The following is a 22,438-nucleotide window of genomic DNA, read 5'->3' as shown; positions in this document are numbered from 1 at the left end:
CTACTCTGCTCCCTTTTCTTCTGCCTCCCCTCCTGACAGGGACTTCAGGCTCTAGTGACGGCTTCAGAGCAGGACTATAAAAGTATGATTCTGAAGTGCCTCATATGCATAGAGATACTGTCCAAAGTAAGAATACCTTAAAAATATAGCTTGTATTATAGACCAAGGAGAAGCCAGGCAGTTTTGGATGGACCAGTGCAAAACAGAAGACCAACAGATGTCTGATAGTATCTACAATGTTAAATGGTTCCATTACGAAAGCAGAGGCAAGCGGATGATCAGTATAGAGAGGACACAGTAACTGTTGCTTCTCAAAAAGCAAAGGCAACAAGATTAAAGAACTGAAACCAGGTCAGCAGATCAGCCTTAGCCTGCATACATGCCCAGCGCAATGCACTTTCACTGAATTAACAGGTTTTAACCCATTTGAGAAAAATCTCTAGCTGGAGGCTGGCCAGCAGGTGGGTGAGCCCACTCTCCCATGTTATTCCCAGACAGCTTGCCTCCCTCCCCAGGATAACTGATAATCCAGTACCCTACCAAGTAGGGCACAAAGTCGACACCCATCAGGAAGGGATTGCAGCCTAGTGGCTGCAGAGCCCTGAACACCAGGAGTAAAGGAACAAGACTCCGGAGCTCTTCACCCAACCTGACAGTAACTGCACACACAACTTCTCTCTCCTCAGTTTGCCTGTCTCTTCTCCATCTTTTCTGCCCTGAAAAACTCAGGAGGTAACAGCTGCACATTCGTATGCAACACAGACAGCAGTTGTGATCTTCCAAGGAATCTGTAGGTACTGCAAAAAAAAAAAAAAAAAAAAAAAGCTCCTAAACTAAGCTCAACTATAATACTTACCTTACTTACCTTTAAATGACAAACCCAAAGCATTAATGCAGATGGTTTTTGTGTAGAAAAAGACACCAGGCTCCTCGCTGGGTCCTTTTGTGGTTGGAAATGGAGTTATCAGACACTTCATCGCTGGGAGCCACGAGAGGGGCAGAGGTGAGGGCACATTGTTCAGAGCAGCACTGAACCTGCTCAGCAGGTTCCAGTCCTTCCAGAAAAGGTACCTGCTCAGAACCATCAGAAGGACCCAAGCCAGTGCAGAACATGAAAAACGTTTCCAAAAATATCCATCATGGCCAGCGCCCTCACAATTCTGCAGCTTAAAGCCTTGTCACACCTTTACTGCACCCTGCTAAGGGCTATGCCACCAGCAGTAGTGCCAAGACTTAAGCCACAGGCTAGTTGCAAATTGCTTATGTAAATCTCTTTTAACCTTTCTTCAGCCTGCTGCTCCCCACATACTCTGTACTGGAAAACCCTAGGACCATAATGCTGCAATAAGCTTTTACTTCAGCAAAAACCTTTTGAATTAATGCAGTGAGGCCAGGTAGAACCAAGCAACATAACAGCTCTCAATATATGCGTGTTTTATTGCATTACTGCAGTTTGCTTTTACTGGCTCCATGAAAGCATCTGCTATACCAAAAACTGGAGAATCCTGCTGGAGTACCAGCTCCTTGCTCCAGTTTTTCGTCAACCTCAGCTCCACCTAGGTGGCAGGTAAACGTAGGGACAAGTTCTGTGCTCACTCATCCTTAGGACGCCTTGACATCATTGGTTTAGACATGATGACCCATAGCTGAGTTACCAGACTACAAAAGCACTCAGGAATACCAGGCAGCGAACAATGTACTGTGTTTAGCTATGTTAGACCCTAATTAAAAGCTGTTCAGGATGAGTGGGTCCAGGGCCAGAAGTGTTTTCAGTGGCTCTACAAAGGATCAGCAGGGTGTTTTCACAGCCTTCCAAACTCAATCCACACGCAACAGCTAAGGACATGCTGCCTTAGGACAGAGTTACTTTGCTTTACCCCATCACACAGCAGTGTCAGCCCTGCCCATGAGCCCATCACCCCACCTATTCCAGAGCTGCCCCAAGAGAAGCTGCCCGCCAGGGACATTTGGATTATGAGAGGATGCTATTACAAACCAGTAGCAGGTCCAAGGGTAGCTGTGGGGGACCAGAACTCAGGTTTCTGTTCCTGCACATCCCAGACACCTTAGGGTACTGCAAAGCTCTCTTCTTTGCTATATAGGATACAGTGGCCAGGTTACTTGGGCCTGTCCACATCACTGCATATTCCCCAAATAAAATCAGCTTGAGTTTAAACAAACTGTCACATTCAGTTAAGTTTTCTGCGCCTTTTCTTATATGCAGCATTTCTAAAAACATGGTTCTGGACCATGGATTTATCTGAGTCTTCCAGGCTCCTACCTACAAATAAACTCAGAAATCTTTTCACCGAAAAGAAGCATTTTATAAAGAACCAATACCCTTTTCTTTAGGGAAAGAGCCAAGTATTTAGCCAAAACACTGCTATAGTTAGTTACAGAACTAATTATTAAGTCCTGTAGCCAGTAATCAACCAATGTAAAGAAGATTAAGAACAGCCACTTGTACTGCACTGAGCTGTCATCCTTGGACACTGAGGAGCACACCAAGATCTACATGTTTGGCAGTCTTTCCATCTGTACTCCCCAAGTAAAGCACAACCAGATAAAAAGATTTTAGTGAGAGTCAGGTGCACTTTGTTAGAAAGAACATGTGACACCACAGACCTGACCACATGTAAATAGGAAACATGCTAATGTATACAATTTTCTTGTGTAAACCAAATGTAGGAAAGCCACCTGCATGTGTCCATTAGAAACCTACTGGTACTTTCTACTGCAATACTCAGAATATCCCAAATTGGAAGGAACCCACAAGGCTCATTGAGTCCAACTCCTGGCTCCATGTAAGACCACCCCGAAATCAGACCATGCCTGATTTCACTGCCGAAATACTTATGGAACTCCAGCAGGCTTGTTGCTGTGACCACTGCCCTGAGGAACCTGTTCCAGTGCCCAACCACTCTCTTGGTGGAAGAACCTTTTAGTAATATCCAACCTGACCCCCCCCCACACACACCCTGTCACCATTCTTTCAGGTCCTGTCGCTGTCCCCAAAGAGCAGAGCTCAACACCTGCCCCTCCGCTCTCCTTGTGAGGAAGCTGCAGGCTGCCATGAGGCCTCCCCTCAGCCTCCTCTTCCCTGGGCTGAACAAACCAAGGGACCTCAGCCACCACTCACACATCTACTCACACATCGCTCTCTACAGATACCTTAAAGGAGGCTGTAGTGACTGTAGTGAGGTGGGGTTTGGTCTGTTCTCCCACGTGCCTGGTGACAGGATGAGGGGGAACGGGCTTAAGTTGCGCCAGGGGAGTTTTAGGTTAGATGTTAGGAAGAACTTCTTTACTGAAAGGGTTGTTAGGCACTGGAACAGGCTGCCCAGGGAGGTGGTGGAGTCACCATCCCTGGAAGTCTTCAAAAGACGTTTAGATGAAGAGCTTAGGGATATGCTTTAGTGGGGACTGTTAGTGTTAGGTCAGAGGTTGGACTCGATGATCTTGAGGTCTCTTCCAACCTAGAAATTCTGTGATTCTGTGATCTTTCCCTCCAGACCCTTCACCATTTTCATAGCCCTCCTTGAGAGGCTCTCTGATAGCTTTATGTCCTTGTTATACTTTGGTGCCCAAGCCTGCATGCGGTGCTCAAGGTGAGGCCACAGCACGCAGAGCAGAGCAGGACGATCCTTTCCCTTGCCCAGCTGGCAATACCGGGCCCGAGGCACCTCAGGACACAGTTGGCCCTGTTGGCTGCCAGGGCCTGCTGCTGACTGGTTCAGCTTGCTTTCAGCCAGAACCCCCAGAGCCCTTTCTGGGGGGCTGCTCTGCAGCCTCTCATCCCCCAATCCGTACATACAGCTAGGGTTATTCCATCCCAAGTGCAGAATCCAGCACTTGTTGAGCTTCATGCTGTTGTTGATTACCCAGCCCTTTAGTTTGTCAAGATCTCGCTGTAAGGCATCTCTACCCTCAAGGGAATCAGTGTCATCTGCAAACTTACTTAGTATACATTTGAGTCCTGCACCCAGATCAGTTACAAAAACATTGAAGGGAATTGTCCCTAAAACGGAGCCGTGCAGAAAGAACTCCACTAGTGACTGGTTGCCAGCTTGCTGCAACCCCATTTATGATAGCTATTCGAGTCCAACCCATCAGCCAGTTGCTCACTCACAGCATTTTGTGTTTATCTAGCTGAATGCTGCACATTTTGTCCAGAAGGATACTGTGAGAAATAGAATCAACAGCTTTGCTGAAATTCTGAAAAATTACATCTACTGACTTCCCTTGGTCAACTAGGTGGTAACTTAATTTTATTTCCTTTCATTAAATGACCGTTTTGGCTCAGGGGACCACACTCTGCCTGATTTTCTTTCTATGGCACTGCAGAAAAACCTGCCCCAGCATCCTGCAGGGAGGCACCAAGCCCTGCCTCCTGTTACCAGAGGCAGCTGCACCGTTGGTTCACAGGCATCAGTGAAAAGCTCAGAGGAAGCAGGCTAACACCAGAAAACTGCTTTCTGGGAACAAGGCAATCCTGGCCATTAAAGCAACAGCTTGAACAAAAGAGGCAGATAGTTATAACCACCAGGGCCCCAGGCAGGTGGCCTTCCCCCTCCCCTGCCCCCTCCTTGTCTCCTGCTCTCAAGGAGAGAAGAGCAAATTGCTTCCGCTCATTAGCATTTGACAAATAACCACAGAAGGAAAACAAGTCCCCAGCAGGATATGAATGAGCTCAGGCCTTTATTGCCACCTGACTGCACCAAACAAGCGTGTCATCAATTTTCCATGCTCTGTTGCACAGTTTCTCCCTTTCTGAGAAGGATGAGCAACCTCACCCACTTAGGCAGGTTACGAGTGGCCAGCTTGAAGCAAAGCAGCAAGAAGCAGCTGGGAGCTGCAACAGAAGCAGAGGTGGCACACGACCACTCCTGCACATTTGGGTGCAGATACAAGCATCAGGCTAGCTCTGAATGAGGGTCTGCAAGCAGCATGCTCAGACATCAAGCCCTTGAACGCTGCCTGCTTGTGAGAGTAAGTGCTTTAAGAGAGCTGAGGGACTCAAGGCAGCCTGGCTAGTTCTGATCCTAGGTGGAAAGAGGAATAGGAAACCAGCCAACAGCAGCCCTGCCGCTGGGTAAGCAATGGCTGCTTCATCATACAGGTACTGTAACACCAAGGCACAAGCATTTAAACAGAACTATCACCTGTGTTTATTTTAAATCTTCAATAATACTGTGATGGAGTGGCACTACGTCTCTGGCCAAGAGGTTGGAAGGGGAGATCAGAACCCTTCATCCCCAACCATAGTACCAGCTTTTTTTCAAAGCTGGTACATCACTGTCAGGAGCTTTTGCATTAAGTGCATCCCAGCAGTACCAGGCCCCTGCATGAGGCCTTGCAAATAATACTGTGGAATTTAACATCTTTATTCCAAAAAGGACTGTGGACCCTCCCTGCGGCCAAATGAATCCCATGTTTCACTTCAAAGGGGCTGAGGTGTATGAAGCATTTCTGCGCATGGCCAGGGATCCACAGGCAGCAAGGGGCAGTTTGCACTTACCTGCTCACTTCAAGGACAGCAAAGGGCAAATCAGGTCGTTTGTAGAATTCAGGCCACAGGACTCCAGAGCAGGGAGCTTTTTCTATGGAGTTTCTGTAAATACAACCATTTCAGGTAGGACTGAGTCAGTAATACCCACTGACAAGTACAGAAGATTATTATCTTCAATATAAGCAGAAGACATGCTGTTTATGAGTATGAACAGAAATGGGCTCACGGTTTCATAAACTCCTACTCACACATAGCTCAAGTGTTAATAAATGATTGTGTAGTTGAGGTTTTAATATGCAGTCAGCAGGGAGGCTGGGAAAGCAGTTAAAGTAAGGAACACAAGTGCTCATGAGGAAGCTTTGGGAAGAGCTGCTATGGAATGCACAAATGCAAATTTAACATTAATCAAGAGCAATTAGAAGAGTATAGTAAGGCCAATCCAAGTCAAGGTTAAAGTTTTCTTTAAACTGAAAAGCACTTAAAGTTTAATCAAAGTTATTTCAAGTCTATTGTTATTTAGCATTTAGAAGACTATATGCCCGCAATCCAGGAATCATCTCACAGCTCATCCTCTTACATTTTACAAGTGACTCCTGGGATAAACGACTCAGAAAGGGAACTTGTACACTTGAAACATTTTTCAGTCCTTCAACCAGGCTCCTCACTATAAAAATAGTTCTTAGATCAGAGCAGGAACAACAGAATGGAATCTAGGAGAAAGAACTGGGCATAGCTGCTCCTCCACAACCCTAGGCAAGCCAGAAGATGGTTGGTATGTGCCCACAGCCACAGGGAAGCAGCTACTGGTGATTTATTCCATTTACCCTACTCTTTGTGCCATCCTGTTCTCTCCTAAGCCCTGCCTACACCTTTCCTCTGCCACAGCCTCTGTACCCAGGCTCAGCCCCACACCTCCACAGGATCAGCTCCAGCAGCAGACTCCTGGAGAGCTCAGTAAACACCAAGCAGGTCAAGATAGTACAAGGTACAAAGTTTTACCTGGGTTTTCCTACAGCACCAAAAAAAGTGCTGCAAACAGCATCACAGGAGAACACATTTACTCTTGCAGTAGCTTCTTGCAGCAGGGTGAGACAAGAGGCCTGCATGGAGCTCTGCAGAGCCTCACCAGTGCAGTGAGAGGCCAAGGGATGCCAGGAGAAGCTGCAGGGCTGAGCAGCTGGCTGGGGCAACCTAGCCTCAACCAGCAGCAGCCTCCTGCAGGGCAGGCAAGCCCGGAGGTTGGGGTCATTCCCCACTCACAGCCCAGGGCAAGTGAGTGGCACAGCAGCTCTGAGCCTCTAGCTCTCCCCAGACAGACCTTCTGCATCAGCAATGCCACATTCACCCCAGCAGCTCTTACCTTCAGTTGCCTCCCCTCAATTAAACACCTTTTACAGAGTTGCTCAAAAAAAACCCCAAAAACAAAAAACCTCCTCCCCCACATTGCCACCATACACCTCAAAACAGCAGCTCCCTGCACTACCCCCTCCTCCCCTCCCAGCCCATTCCCAGCCTCCATCCCTCCCAGGGTCCTCCACCTCCGGCCAACCCCTGCCACCTTAAAGACACAGCCCAGGCAGCCAGGGCAATGCTGTGGGGCTTTGTCGTGGCCATAGTGAGACAGAAAACATTCTCCTGTGGGGTGCTACAGTTTGCCACCACTTCCTCCGGCTGCCTCTCATGGACTGTCACCAGTACAGCACAAATTGGACCTGCTCTTCTGGGAAATTATAAAGTCAAACCAGTTCCTGATGGTTCTTGTCTGATCTAAATAGAAGCGAGTAGCCAGCTATATATAGATCTGATTGACTGACATGTCAATAGTTTCCTGCACGACTTTCCTGTGTGCAGATCTGACTCTACTTTTTACGTGGGCGATGTTTTCTTCATTGCATCCTCATGTCACAGTACCAGTTTGTAGATGTGGCCGTAACTGCAGGAGCCCTGCCTTCGTGGGCTTTCTTCACAAAGGCTATTTCTAACCTGGGCTGAGCACCCAAAACCAACAGGAATGCTCAGCATCTGGGTTACTGCAGCTCAAGGGACAGAGATTTAAAAGGTGCTGGAAAAATCAGGTCCTGCTGCTTGAAGATGGTGGCTAAGAGAGCCTTTCACAGCTTATTCCAGCCACTAGTTTATGTCTGTAAAAGCCACCCATGAAATCGGTTCTCATTTTCATTTGTGCTTTACACTGCAGAAAAAACAGAGCGGCGTGAGGTTTGTTTGAGTCTGCTAAGGTTGTGCCAGTGTTGTTCAGGCCCACCCAGGGTTCACTTTTGTATCTCCTGTGAGGCTCTCTGGACTCTGCTTGTAGAGAAAAAAAAAAACAGTCTGTTTGCAACAGAACTGCCTGTGTAAGCACCTGGAAACTTTGTGGGAGCTCACTAGTGATTAGCTTCTGCTGTCTCACTTTCACCTGACCAATTTTCAAACATGTTCCATTTTCTGTGATGTTTTGCTCCTGAACTTTCCAGAGAAGGGAATCAGCATGTTTGGGTGCATCATCCTTTTACCTAATCACTGTTTATCCCAGGTAGCCAGTGGAAATTAGTAGCACATGAAGAAGGCCATCAACCTTCCACTGCCTACTCAGCGCTTTCACTTCCTACACTCATGAACATGATTCATGGGCCTGACTCTGCAGTCAAAACCAAGAGCTGCAGTGCTCGCTTCTGACATCCTTCAGTGCGGGACATTCCACCCTCCTGGGACCTGCCCTGGAAGTTTTTTTCTGTCTCTGGGCAGCTCTGATGCCCGGAGCATTTCAAATGACCAGGGAGGCCATTCGCCTTGGTTCAAAGCACTGAACCCAGTTCAGGTTTTTAGCTACAGTGTGTTTTCATTTACCTTCTGTCTCATACTTGCAGGTCCATCAAGATCCCAATTTGTTTCATTTGTTGAATTTGATTAAGGGGGCTTCACAATTCAGGCTTACTTGTGCTGCGCTTGACAGGGTTTACACATGTCCCGCATGCAAGCTGCAAACACCGCTGACGGCTTCCTGTTGTGGTTTCCTGCCTTAGCTAAAACATCTCCTTCACCAAGCCTGCTCTCCCTTCCTGTTCTCATCAGAAGGCCACTTCTGGGCTTATGAAGACAACAAATAGGTAGAGAAGACTGGTTGCCATAAATCCAGTTCCCCATGGAGTCTTCACTGTTGAACACTGAGTAGAGCAGGGTGCACACAGAGAAATGGTTTATCCTCAGCAGTTTCCTTCTAACCCCTACCCTGTTCCTACTGACACAGAGCACACATCCAGCCAACCCTTTCATAGCTCAGCAGGGCCAGAGACTGGCAGGAAGCAGCCCCCTCACTAGTGCTGCTGGGTAGGCACAGGGCAGGCAGATGGCCAGTCAAGCACAGCTCCAGCCACTGCCTGAGAGGCTGCTTCGGAAGCAGCTCAATAGGACCAAACAATCAGGCAGAAACTTGTTCCACTGTGTTCGGAAATGAGGGTGATGTTCAGAAGAATCAGGGTGAATAGCAGAGATCCAGCCAAAAAGCTGGATGCCTTTTCTGTAAACATGAGTTATGCATTTGTTGGAGATGGGGAGGGAGACAATAATTCTTTTTGGGGTCAGCATCTACGCAATGACAAAACCGAAGATTAGGCTCCAGGGAACAAATAAGACCCTCCAAATCTGGTAATGTTTCCACTAAGCACCGGAAATTGGCAATAATTTGTGGGTGGGATTTTAGATTTTTTGATAGAACTATAGCTCTCTGACAGGAGAGTCTCTGCAATATCTCAGTCAACAAAGTGACATTTCTCACTGGGTTCCCACCAAGAACTGGCGCTGCAGCATCACGGCGGTAGGTTTGTTTCTGGTTTTAGGTTGTTCTGAGCGGGGAACTCCAGTAATGCTTGCACATTTCAGCTTCACAGAGACAGTGGGATTAAATTCATTTTTCAATGATGGCTGGCCATGTCTGAGCTCCGTCTTTCTCAGGAACATGCGTAAGAAGTAGAAATAGGAACTGCCAGTTGGGATCGGAGTGTTGGCCAAATTCAGAAACCAGTCGGTCAGGTATTGTAGGAAAAATAATCCATACAATTTATTAAGAGACAATTAGAGTAAGGTTTCTCCTTGGTGCTGTCAACAGATAGTTATTGTCTGCCTAAAAGCACTCGGCTTATAGTTGCCTCCTTCTGCTGTGTTTGGTGCAACCATATATCTAGATGTTCTTTAGACAATTAATGTTGCTCTCATGTTTTAATCTTAATTCATGTAAGATTTTGGCCTAACAGACCCTCACATCAAAACTAATTTATTCAGAGAGGAAAAAGAGTTTGCTTTTATTGCTTTTATTGTGAACAGGACTAGAGAGAAAATAGTAGGAAGTCAAAACTAAAAACTTTGGAATGGATTTAAGAAGCACATTTTTAATAGTGAAGGTGACCAGAACAATCACTGTAGAATTTGGTGCATTCTCTATTACTTGCAATAGGTCAAGATCGGGTGTATTTCTGCTTTCTAGCAGGCTAGGTGAATTGCTGTGTGGGATTCTCTGGCCAGAGATATGAACGCACCTGTTCCTACTCTCCATGTGATGTTTGAGATGTCCCTACAGACTGTCTTCTGGGGGCTGATCAACCCCTAGATAAACAGGTTTGAATTCCGATTAAACCTGTTTGCAAAAATTCAATCAGTGAAGAATTTTGGTTCTCTCTTCCAGATCAAGCACGAGCTGCGTGTGAGCTGCCCCAAGCAATCCCAGTAAGTGCGCAGCAATGCCGGATGCTGCTGCTCACCTGCCCTTTTACTATGGCAGCATTGCCAGGTCAGAAGCGGAGGAGTACCTCAAGCTGGCAGGCATGTCGGATGGGCTGTTCCTGCTGCGGCAATGCCTGCGCAGTCTGGGGGGGTATGTCCTCTCCATGGTATGCAACCTGCAGTTTTATCATTACGCCATCGAGCGCCAGATGAACGGTACCTATGCTATTGCGGGGGGCAAAGCACACTGTGGGCCAGAGGAGCTCTGCGAGTTTTACTCCAAGGATGCCGATGGGCTCTGCTGCACCCTCCGCAAGCCCTGCAACCGCCCCAGTGGTGTGGAGCCCCAGCCTGGAGTCTTCGACAGCATGAGGGACAATATGGTGCGCGAGTACGTCCGGCAGACGTGGAGACTAGAGGTACTGGCCATTGCCAAAGGCAGTGTGGGACTGTGCAAGGGGTGTTCTCTGGGGGATTACTGCCACTTGCCACCCTGACCTCCTCTATTGCTGTCTTCCCCCTCTTATATCACATCGTGGTGAAGCAAGGTCCTCCTTAGAGGCAGCAGGCACTAAAAGTAGTCTTAACTCTCACTTTTTCAGTTGCTTCTTCAGAAACATGTCTAAACATCATCCCAAACCTTCAGGTTATTTCTCTGAACAGTTGCTATTGCACCTGCTCTGCAGGGCGTTGGGATTCACCACCCACTTCACAAGCATTTCGCCATGCACCATTTGCTCCCCTGCAGCACACAGAACACTCACTGCAGTTAGACCAACGCTCTGCACGTCAAGTGTCTGTGCCTCCGTAATGCTGTGCTGAAGCTGTGATGAAACCAGATTCAAAGTCTTGCTCAGGTTTTCCTTGCTCTTTAAAGTCATTGGAGATTTTGCCTATGAGACTAAGGTACTGGGTACTGCATCTAGTCTGTCTATTATTTCAATTTAAAAATAGCTTCTGTAGTTGGTTGTACACAGAACTATATATAATTGAGACAGACCAAGCAAAACTCTCTAAATGGTCACACTGGCAGCTACATAATTAATTTTCTTTTACCTGCTGTCAGCTCAATAGTGCCTACTCAGCCCCTTCCAAGTGAGATAGCTCAGGCATTCTCCCTAGGAAGTCTTTCTATGAAAAGTCTCTAAATGTGGTCTGTTTTAGACCAAAGGTACCTGGCAGAATGAGGTCTTCAGTAGGGTTTCTCCATGAAGCTGAACCATGAACCCTGGCAGATAACACAAAGGACATTGCCACCTACTGGCAAATGAAAACCTGCATTTGTTTATGAAAAGTGTAGGGCCAGTAAAATTAATCTATGGTACCCCACATGATTTCCAGATTGCACTGCCCTTGATAAGCTGTAGTGCCTGGGGACAGCAAGCAGCCAAGAAGGCAGAGGCACCAGAAAGCAGTCCTGCTCTTCCAGGAATGCCAAGCGGGAAGGCACCCTGTGAGCCTGGCATCAAAATCCCTTATGTGAACACAATGGCTTCTCTCTTCCCTCACCAACAAATCAATGGACTTCAGATGGATTTGAGGGCTGGGAGCAATTTAGATAAGCAAGTATTTCATCTCGAGTAGTTCTGCAAGTAATTCTGCAGCAGAACAGAATCCAACCCACTAGTGCTACAGGCACAATTAATGTCACAGGCACTCCAGTTACGAGGTTGTCCAAGTTTCCTGCCTCAGCTGTCCAAGGGGGTGCAAACTAAGCCATGCTGAAGCCACACAGCAACACAACAGTGCAGCAGGAGGTCTCATTTCTCACTCTCTTCCAGGGGGATGCACTTGAACAGGCCATCATAAGCCAGGCTCCACAGGTGGAGAAGCTCATTGCCACCACGGCCCATGAGAGGATGCCCTGGTTCCACGGCAACATCAGCCGGGATGAAGCTGAACGGAGGCTCTACTCTGGGGCACAACCTGATGGGAAGTTCCTGTGAGTGTGCAAATCCTGAAAGATAGTCCTTTTAGCATTTCCCCACTTACCCTCTAGTTCTTTGTTTCATGTGGCAGTGCCTGAGAGGAGGTTTAGCTGGGCATGGTCAGACTGGGGTTACAGATCTGTGGGGTCTGACACCTGTCATTTACGAAGCAGTAGCTGGCCCTCATGAAGAGCGAGTCATATGCTTTATTCATTTCTCATGTTTAGATGTCAGTATGAAGCACGGTTTCTAATGCACAGGGTGATATCAGATACAGAGTTCAGTAGACGGAGACATTCAGCACGGAAATGGAGGCACTGTATGGCCAATAAAATATAGAAGAAAGCACTTGCTGTGGTAGAAAATCACATGCATCTCACAGAAGTGAGATGGTCCTTAATTTAATTATCTCCTGAATGAGTTGGAGAAAGAAAGAATTAGCTGGAGAGGGTGGAGAAGAGGGGCAAGAGACAGAAGGTGAAGGATCTCTCCTCAGCCTCTGCAGAGGGAAGGTGGCAATTCTAAGAGGGGACTCCTTACCAAGCGCCCACCCTGCAACCCACCACCACTGCAGCCATGGTAATTTGCAGGGTAAAACCTAGAGTTACTTTCAATAGTTCTCCTTCTGACCAGGCTGAGAGAAAAAAAGGAAAACGGCTCCTACGCTCTCTCCCTTGTCTACGGCAAAACAGTGTATCATTATCGGATAGACCAGGACAAGTCCGGCAAGTACTCCATCCCCGAGGGGACCAAGTTTGACACGCTCTGGCAGGTACTGTACTGTGGGACAGTGACTGCTGCTGTCCTAATAAAGCGAAGGTACTTCTCCCTTGTTGTTGCTGCCCATGCCTTGGGGGAAAGGGAAGGCCACTTGGAGCTTTAAAGACTTTAAGACCATATGTGGGTCATTGTAGCCTCTTCCAGAAAACTCTTATGTCCTCTGGGTCTGGCTGTCTATCATCTCACCTCATTATGTTCATATCTGTGCACCATTGTGCACTCCTAGCTATGTACAGCTAGGGCTGGGTTATCATAGCAGCTCTGAAGTAGCACTGGCATTGCCATGCTTAACACCAGCCTGGTGCCTCTCCAAAGAAACAAGAGGATCAGTGCTTTTCACTTCTAGCTTCAAGGCAGGATACTGGCAGATGGTCATAATAATTACGTTTGCAACCCATCAGCAAACATCACACATTCAGCCACAGCATCTGCATGGGACCTCTTCCTGCAGCAAGCACTGATGAAATTGCTCATCCCAGGCTGTGTCTCCTGTGCATCCCCCCTCCTGGCTTGGCAAACCTTTAGGTGCTGACTGCAACTTTATTTTCCAAGTGGCTGACTAATATGCAAAGAGGGGGAAGGTGTGTGTGGGGGGCAGAAGTGTTGAGCCAACTGCCAAAACCTTGACATGACCAAAGATGTACCATGAGACTAGGAGACATGTCCATGTACCAGGAGACAAATCCTATCACCCCACAAGAGCTGCAGAATATGTTCAGATGCTGCATTGCCCCAGCAGTCTTCACAAGGAGGGGACAGGGTTTTTAGGGAATGTGATGAGGGCTTGAAGCCCAAGACCAGCACAGAGCCCTGGCACTGCTGGGAGCTGCGTGCCCCTGGAGCCTTGCTGGGTCTGTGTGCGCACCATGGCCCTTTAGAGCTGCCTCAGGGAAGGAACACCGCTGCTTCCTCCTGGGTAAAGCTGTCTGGGGATGGTAACTGTTTTGCTGAATTTTTCAAATTCCCAAGATTGTCTTCATACTGAATTTGAATGAAAACAAAGACTTCTGGGCATTTTAATGGAAACAGAACTGCGCCAGTCTCCCAATTTCAGATGAAATCTGAGCCACACAGGAGGGGAAGAGAAAGCCTAGTCCCCCTTTTGGTCCGGTGGCTAGGGCTCAGGTGGTCAACTCCAGCCAGTGTCAATCCCTGCAGTGCTTGAACTGCAGGGAAAAACTGCCCAGGATCCAGAGGGCTAGCCCTGGGGTTCCTCCAGGAAAGCCAAAGGTTCCTCTCAGACTATCAAACAAAACACTTCTTGAAAACCTTTCCGGCTGTGACAACAATGACATTACACTGAAAATGCCCTACCAAGCTGTACTGCTAGAGATTTTCCCTTTGTCTTTTTTTGGTATTTATCTAACTTCCCAAATTCTTCCCAGCTCTGGCGTATACCCAGCTATGCAAATGCTGACTCTACGAGATCCCTGAGTGCATAGTTAGAAGAGGAGAGAAAGAAATAATCAGGTCCCTCTCTGCCATAAATCTGAGAGACACCATTACCATAAGCCACACATGCTACTTGCAAAAGAAAAGATGATTTTCTGCTTGCATTAATCTATTTTTCGTCTGATTCCTTTCTCAGCTGGTGGAGTATTTGAAACTCAAACCGGATGGTCTGATTTTCGCCCTGAGGGAAAGTTGCCCCAACCCCAGCATGCCAGGTGAGCTGACATCTGCGAGTGCCATCCCTGGCCTCGGTTGAGGCCACTTCGAGCCGTGCTATCACAAGTGTCCTTTACCATGTCCGACCCAACTTACGCAGGCTCTGATGGTTAGGGAATGGCACAATTTCAGCTCCTGTGGCAGGCTGGGCAAGGCCACTTTGTGCTGTCTGCTGAAAGCGGCCACACTCCTGGCATGGCCAAGGGTGGCCCAAACACAGCAACAGACAGGGGAATCTGTGCTCCAGACAAATTAGGGGCTTTGGGTGCCAAATGCATGGCTTCCGAAAAATTACTTGCTTTTTAGGCACCAGGAAACAACATGACCTGAAGCCTGGCTCCTGGTGCATCTCTTGAGCTGAACACTCAAAACCATGTGTCACTTCTGGCTCAAGTGTCACAAATGTCACTTCAGAGCCTGCCTGTGGGATCCCTGAGGTCTCTGGAGGGCTGGCCTGGGAACAGCCCCCTTATCTAGACATGCTTCCACACCGTTTACGGCTAACACAGTGGAAAGGGGTGTTTGTGTGGGAGGGATTGGACCCCACAGTCCTTCAAGGACTGATGCTCTGATTCTGCTTAGGGCACACACAGACTCCAAATAAAAGTTTCTCTCTTGATTTACAGCCTCTGCAGCACCGGTTCCACCAACCCACCCCTCTGTGAGCGTAAGTTTTGGGAAGGGTCTGTTTTATTGGTACCTCAGGGGCTTAATTGCATTTCAAGCTCACTGATCAAACTGCTCTTTTCTAAAAGGCAATAACACAACTGGAATATATTAAGGCCAGCTGCAATGTTGTCCTCTTTCCAGCTTGGATGGGGACAAGGAATAGCTGGGCACAGCTACCAGTAGAGTCGAAAATGGTTTCCATTCACACTGCGCTCCTTGCAACATGTGGGGATGTCCTCGGGGAGCCCTCTCCCTGCTGCCCTCCTTGCCAGGCAGGAGTGGGGAAGACATGGTCAGATTCTGGGAACGCCCAGCCTTGCAGCCAGCCTCTGGCCACTGGCCAGGTCTTTGTGCTCCTTCTGCATCCCTGGCCTCAGGGTATGTCTGTGCTCAGTCACCACTGCGAGTGCTAAACTGTGTTGAAACCAGCAAGTTTGGGCTATGAGAGCAGCCCATCCCAGAGCCCAGCAAAGCCCAAATAAAGGTCTAAGCATTTACCCATGTTCTCAGAGAGCTTTCACAATCTGCGGTGGGCTCCCATGGTGACTTTGCTGCAAGCAGCACTGGAGTTCAAAGCTGTGCTGGAGAAGTGTGTTTCATACAGCAATCATGGCTTTGTCCCTGTCTGCTTTTGGAACAGTGGTTGCAGCATCCATGGGTGCTCATGGAGGTCACTCATTGGCACAGCCAGGCAGGCAAGTGAGCTGGCTGCAAGCTGAGCTGCCTCTGGTCTTCCCTTCACTCGCTGACTCTGAGCTACAGAGCTACAGAGGCTTGGCCTCGGATGACCCCCACTGCTGCAGAAGACCTGTAACTTCAGGATGGGGGAAACAGAGGAGGCACAGAGCAAAACACAGTCCTGCATGCATACTCCCCGCTGCTAGAGAACACACAGCCCCCTTGGCACCTCACCCTGTGCAGCCCGCAGAGCAGGTCACTTAGCTGCAATCCTGCACACAGGCTTTGCAGTGAATCCCCAGGGTCAGAGCCCTGCTGTGGAGCTGCAGGGGCTTCACACCAGCCAGGACCAGACAGCTCGACACTGCACCAGTCCCCTATGCCCAGCACAGGGCCTTTTAGTGGAAGTCACCAGCTGGGGCTCTGTTGGGCTCCAGAGGTTCCCCATCCCTCTCCTTGTCCATTTCAAATTGAAATGTTTTCCCCTGGCTGCCTTATCCACTTTAACCCTGTTTCTTTTCCAGAGACACCTTGGAGCTCTCAATGCAGATGGATACACGCCAGAGCCTGTAGGTGAGCACCTCTGAAAACCTTCGCCTTGTGATGGGAGGAGATAGGACCTGGGGGTGCCACAGGAGCCAGGGGGGTTGCCATCTCTATCACCTTCTGGTCAAAGAGCTGTGCTGCAAAGCTGCTTTTCTACAAAGGCACCCACTCACTACTGGGCCCTGAGCCAAGAATATTGCAAAAGCGTTTACCCACACCCTGTACCCAGTAAACCAAGCCCTGTCCTATTCCCCATCTTCTATACTGCCTACAAAATACTCGGTGCATTCAGTTACATTTCACTGGGGAGAAGCCAAGCATGCAGCTGGGACCTGCTGGGACCTGTAGTGTGGGAGGGCTCAAACACATCTCTCCATCGTGGGTCTGACAGTGTAACTCAGAGAGGCTGTGGGCTGTGAGAGGAAGGGAGATGCCCAGAGGAAGGCTTAAATGATGGAGCTTGAAGGAGAATATGCCAGGAGGTTAAAGAAAACCTTCTTGATCAATGAGGGAGGGGCAGGGAAGGGTACATCACTTATAGCTATAAACAAGTTTATTTCCTGTGAATATGCAGGAAAGTCACGCTTGCTACCCATGGACACCAGTGTCTATGAGAGCCCGTACAGCGACCCTGAGGAACTGAAGGATAAGAAACTCTTCCTGAAGAGGGACCACCTGATGATTGATGAAGTGGAACTGGGTGCAGGAAACTTTGGCTGCGTCAAGAAAGGAGTCTACAAAATGAGAAAGTGAGTGCTGCCCTGAAGGATGCCGAGGAAGAGGGAAGGGGGTGCTCAGACATGTCCCCAGCCATCCTGTTTCTAGCTAGATGGACTCTAGAGTGATAATGGGGTGGAGGTATAAGAGGTTCTGGAAGGTCAGTAGTAGCTTTTCTGGGACTTTACCAGTGTCCTGAGAGTATAAGCTGCATTTTATGCTCCCATGCATAAGACTGCCACTTCTGGAGGCATTTGCCGGGCTCAGAGGGGCATGTCCATGTTCCTGAGGTCATCTTGGTCCACATCAGAATAAAGGAGTGAAACTGAGTAGATGTGCAATCCTTGGCTCTACCTCTGGTTCTCTGCATGTCCATACAGATGGCTTTTGCTCACTTTGTGCCTGAGACCCTCCTTGAAAAATGGTGATGATGATGCACATCTTAGTGTATGAGGAGCCTTCAGATCTACAGATGACAATCACTACTCTACACTTACAAGGCTGAAGTGATCCTTTTCTCTTGGGCCTTCTAACAGGCCTGGGATAACAATGTCATACAGGGCTCCACCAAAACAGGCTATGGAGGCTGCATTTGAGATACCAAACGTTATCACATGTGGAGTAGTTTCCATTCCTGGCTGATACATGAATCCAGGTGCTGTTTAATTCATCCACATTTGTTCCTCTTGTGTCCCGTGCAGGAAGCAGATTGATGTGGCCATCAAGGTGCTGAAGAGCAACAATGAGAAAACAGTGAGAGATGAAATGATGACAGAAGCCCAGATCATGCATCAACTGGACAACCCTTACATTGTCCGCATGATTGGGGTCTGCGAGGCAGAGTCCCTAATGCTTGTGATGGAGATGGCTTCTGGAGGACCACTCAACAAGTTCTTGTCTTCCAAGAAGTGAGTGCTGAATAAAATGTGTCTGATATTCTCTGCATTTCTCATCCAACTCACTTTTGCCAGGGAAGCCTGGCTTTGTAGGTGGAGGGAGGCTGCTAATAACAGAAAGAGATTCTTTTTCATGTAAGTCATAGGGACTGATGCTTCTGGAACAGAGATGTCCATGCTCATTCTCCGCTGCAGCTAGAGAGCTTAGAGGGGACTGTGGTGTACAGAGTAATGACAGATTCTTGCTGTCCAACGGTTTTATTACTGCATTGTCCTTCCATCCTCCCCAGAGACGAGATTACAGTCAGCAATATTGTGGAGCTGATGCATCAAGTATCCATGGGGATGAAGTACTTGGAGGAAAAAAACTTCGTCCACAGGGACCTGGCAGCCAGAAATGTCCTGCTGGTCAACCAGCATTATGCCAAGATCAGTGACTTCGGACTCTCCAAGGCTCTTGGTGCTGATGACAGCTACTACAAGGTAAGTGTGAGCACAACAAAGGATCCAGATAGCTAGCAGATTCCCAGCCTCCTCCAGACTGGGGGCTAAGGCTCCCAGAGACAGGGGCTCTGAGTTCTTCCCAGAAGCCTGGCTGCACAACCACATCACATTCTGTCCAGCCTTGCTGCTGTGACATTAAAAGGGTCTTTGCAAAGCTCCAGGAGGGAAGGAAGAAATGCAGACAGTATTTTTTCAGCGGTGTGGGATTACACTTGACAGAAACATTTAGCAAAACAGAATTCAGGTTCAGCTCAGAGCAGGCTCTCTCTCAAATGTTCATTTTTGCTTTGCTACAGGCCAGGACAGCAGGAAAGTGGCCCTTGAAATGGTATGCCCCGGAGTGCATCCTCTATCACAAGTTCTCCAGCAAGAGTGATGTATGGAGCTATGGTGTGACCATGTGGGAGGCCTTCAGCTATGGGCAGAAACCGTACAAGGTGAGGCAAAGTTGGGCCTATCATGGATCGAAGTCACAATCTGGGCTCCCACTCTAAAACCGGTTGACTGACACACAATGAAACTTCGATTTCCGTTCCCTCGAGTGGATGCTTTTACATCTTTTAGGCAGGGGGCAACACAACAGGCTCACTTCCACTTCATGGAAGGCACAGATTGGATTGCTTGGATCCTGCAGCATTGTGCTCATTTAAGGGAAAGGAAACAGAAAACAAAACAAATTTGTTTGGATTTGAATCAAAGCAGACCTTCTCTTTGATCCTTCCACCCACTTGCAGAGCTGAAAAGTCAGTTGCTCAGCCACTGCTCTGCCCAGGGTTGGGATGGGCCCCTGGGCTGTGAGGCAATGTGAGACACCACTGCTGGGTGCAGGGGCTGAAAACAGACACTGTATGGAATGTGCTGTGCATGGACCCAAAGTACTACCCCAGGCCCAGCTCTAAACTGCTTCTACTGACCCTGTTTCCATATCCAAAACCATTAAAACATTTTCAGTGATTTGTGGGGAAAGGACAAGAGGCAATGGCCACAAAATGGACCACAGGAAGTTCCCACCAATATAAGAAATGACTTGTTCATGGTGAGGGTGACGGAGCACTGGAACAGGCTGCCCAGGGAGGTTGTGGAGTCTCCTTCTCTGGATATATTCAAGGCCCGTCCGGATGCCTCCCTGGGCAACTTGTTCTAGGGAACCTGCTTTGGCAGCGGGGTTGGACCCAATGATCTCTGGAGGTCCTTTCCAACCCCTACAATTCTGTGATTCTGTGAAAACATTTTCCCACTTGATCTTCTCCTAGAAAATGAAAGGCCCAGAGGTTATTAGCTTCATAGAGCAAGGGAAGCGCATGGAGTGCCCCACGGACTGTCCAGCAGAGATGTACACCCTCATGCAGCAATGCTGGACCTACAGGTAAGGATTCCTCTTGCTCCTCTCTCTGCTGGTCCATCAGGGCAGCACACACTCTCTGGACAATACGAAATGAATGGTGTCTCATTCCCCAGACCATGATGAATAATACACATAATTCTTTATTATCATTCCATTCCATTTGCCTGTAAGATGTCAGAGCTTCTCTGCATTTGCCCCTCTCCATCCCAGAAAAGTTGCAGCTCCTTCCCTGGTACAGCCTGGTACTGCTGGGCTGCTGTTCTCTCCCAGGTTCTTCTGTGCCTGGTATCTTCTCCATTGGGTCAGTCCACTGTTGTTTTTTTTGCCAATTCTTATTTTTCTTTTCTGCCCTTACAGATGGGAAGAGCGTCCAGGATTTATTTCTGTGGAAAACACAATCCGTGCCTACTACTACAGTATTGCTACCAAGACAGAAAATGGTCCAGAGACAGAGGACAAATCAAAAGCAGCTCTTCCTTGAGTTTCCCTCTCCGCCCCTCAACACACATGCCCTGGACTTCCTGCACAGGACCTGGAAAGGCTCTTTGCAAACTTCTGCTTTAATCTTTTAAACAATGGTTTTGTTTCTCAAGCAGCTCTAGAACTAAGATCCTGGGAGGCAATACTGTCAGCAGACAAGGGCAGTCAGCTACACCTCGTGTCTCCAAACAGCCAGCCATGATGTACGTGTACATCTCCAGTCTGACCATCACAGGACAGTACAGGACAGTATTGTGGTTCCTTCCTACCCACCTCCAAAAAATATCCCAGAACCTCAAAGGTTTAATGCCTACCTCGCTTACTAGGGATGAACTGCATTAGCTCCAGCAGATCCAGATTTCTCCCCGTCCCCCAGAAAAAAATGTACACCGTAGGGCATGGTGTACGTCCCCCCTGCACTGCCACCACCCTCCAAGCTGGTTAAGGCTCCTCATACAACTAAACTCCCAGGACCCATGGCTCGTCTTCTGGATCCTGACTGGTCCCTCTGTGCTACTGAATTGAGCAGTTTGCTTCTCAAACCTGAAAATCGGGCACCCTATAAATAAACAATTCTATATGTTTAGCATCCTTATGTCTCAGACTATTAAACTGCCTTAAATGTTTGCAACTACTTCACACACTGAAAAGAAAATAATCGTAGTTCCCCTCCAGTAAGCCATGGTTTCCCTCACTGATGCTCTCCGTAACCCTGCAGAGTCACCAACCCAGTCACCTCTGGCTTCACTGCAGAGCTGCTTTCTTGCAGCTGATGGCACTACAGCGCTCAGTTGAGTCCACTGTGGAAATCTAGCCATCTGTCGAGGCTTGCACTGGTCTGCCTCTGCCCTGGGTGTAGTGGATTACCCATGCTGGGGGGACTGTGGTCTGCAGAGTTGCAAAGAGCAGAGAGGAGTTGTGAAGGCGCGGGAGGTGGAGGAAACAGAAGATCAGAGCCTTGAGATACAGCGAAAAGAAAAGCTTATCTCTCACCATCTTCTGCTATCAGAAAGCCACACAGCATCTCACAAGTGTACCTTGTCCAGGAGGTAAAATAAACAGCTACAGCCCTGGCCAGGGCACAGCCCTTATCTAAACCTTAATGGGAGGTGCGTTTGTTCTGAATGCAACTGTTCTGGGGAGCATTCAGGTATGGGGCCTAAACCACCCTCTCCATATAGCCTGCTTAAGCCATCAGAGAATGTAGGTCTGATGAAAAATAAAAATTATCTGATGAAAAATAAAATTAATCATTCCCCTCTCCTTGTCTAAGCTACAGCCTCCAGTGACAGCAGCTATTTACCCATCAAGGCATTTTCTTTCTCAAGCCCATTAGCTTGCCCTGTATGCTTGAGAACTCTGGACGACTTCTCTTTACTAACAGAGGGTAAAATAGAGGCATCAGAAGAGAAAGTGGCTTGGTCTTGGTCGTGTTTGTACAGTGAGTTAGTGGCAGAGGTAGGAAAGAAATTACCTCCTATGTCATGTTTTCCTTCCAGAGAAAGTGGCTGTTTTGCTGGAAAAAAAGGTTTGATGTGCTGTGGGTGTGCTCTGTCTGTTCCAAGAGCATCGCAAAGCGTCAGGACTTGCTGTGGGGGAAAAAGGGAGTGAGATGAGCAGGACCTGTGGTCAGAGGACTTTGTGACTCAGCTCTTTCTGTGACTCATCCTTTTGGCATGCACAGGGTCTGACAGTTCCTGGGGGAATCCGCTGTGACTTCAGGCACTGCCTTCCTTCTGGGCACCAGAAGTGCCAGCAGGCTCAGTAGGATCCAGGCACAGCGCACTTACCCTGCAGCCATGGACAGCCGCTCTTCTTCCCCACCCACAGCATGGATACATCCAGCTCCGTCCTCTCTCCTCGCCCACTGCAGGCAGGTCCAAATACTGAAACAGTCTGCAGGACATTCCAGGCAGTTCACTGACGAATCTCAGAGGCACTGGTTGTTTGAGCAAGAGTCGCTGATAAGATAATGACAGAGGCTGCAGTTAGCACAGAATGA

General features: G+C 48.3%; 1 protein-coding gene across 2 annotated transcripts in view; it reads left to right on the top strand.

Moving 5' to 3' along the window:
• The window catches only part of ZAP70 (zeta chain of T cell receptor associated protein kinase 70), a 28,987-nt gene extending 7,956 nt beyond the window's left edge, over positions 1–21,031 (top strand). The window contains exons 1-13 of one of the 2 annotated variants that reach the window (XM_013108254.5): positions 9,239–9,323; positions 10,188–10,644; positions 12,007–12,167; positions 12,787–12,925; positions 14,522–14,600; positions 15,228–15,268; positions 16,473–16,521; positions 17,069–17,243; positions 17,913–18,119; positions 18,398–18,590; positions 18,908–19,048; positions 19,865–19,977; positions 20,314–21,031. In XM_013108254.5, coding sequence (XP_012963708.1) covers positions 10,243–10,644; positions 12,007–12,167; positions 12,787–12,925; positions 14,522–14,600; positions 15,228–15,268; positions 16,473–16,521; positions 17,069–17,243; positions 17,913–18,119; positions 18,398–18,590; positions 18,908–19,048; positions 19,865–19,977; positions 20,314–20,437 — 1,824 coding nt within the window. In that variant the 5' untranslated portion in view covers positions 9,239–9,323; positions 10,188–10,242 and the 3' untranslated portion in view covers positions 20,438–21,031. Of the gene's footprint in view, positions 1–9,238; positions 9,324–10,187; positions 10,645–12,006; positions 12,168–12,786; positions 12,926–14,521; positions 14,601–15,227; positions 15,269–16,472; positions 16,522–17,068; positions 17,244–17,912; positions 18,120–18,397; positions 18,591–18,907; positions 19,049–19,864; positions 19,978–20,313 lie in introns of those variants that run through there. The other variant, XM_005029187.6, reaches the window with a different exon arrangement.
• The last annotated feature ends 1,407 nt before the right edge of the window (positions 21,032–22,438 follow it).

Source organism: Anas platyrhynchos, chromosome 29, assembly GCF_047663525.1.
Source record: "Anas platyrhynchos isolate ZD024472 breed Pekin duck chromosome 29, IASCAAS_PekinDuck_T2T, whole genome shotgun sequence".
Classification (NCBI taxonomy): domain Eukaryota; kingdom Metazoa; phylum Chordata; class Aves; order Anseriformes; family Anatidae; genus Anas; species Anas platyrhynchos.
Note: the sequence above shows the minus strand (reverse complement) of the source record. Positions and strands in the feature narration are given on the sequence as shown.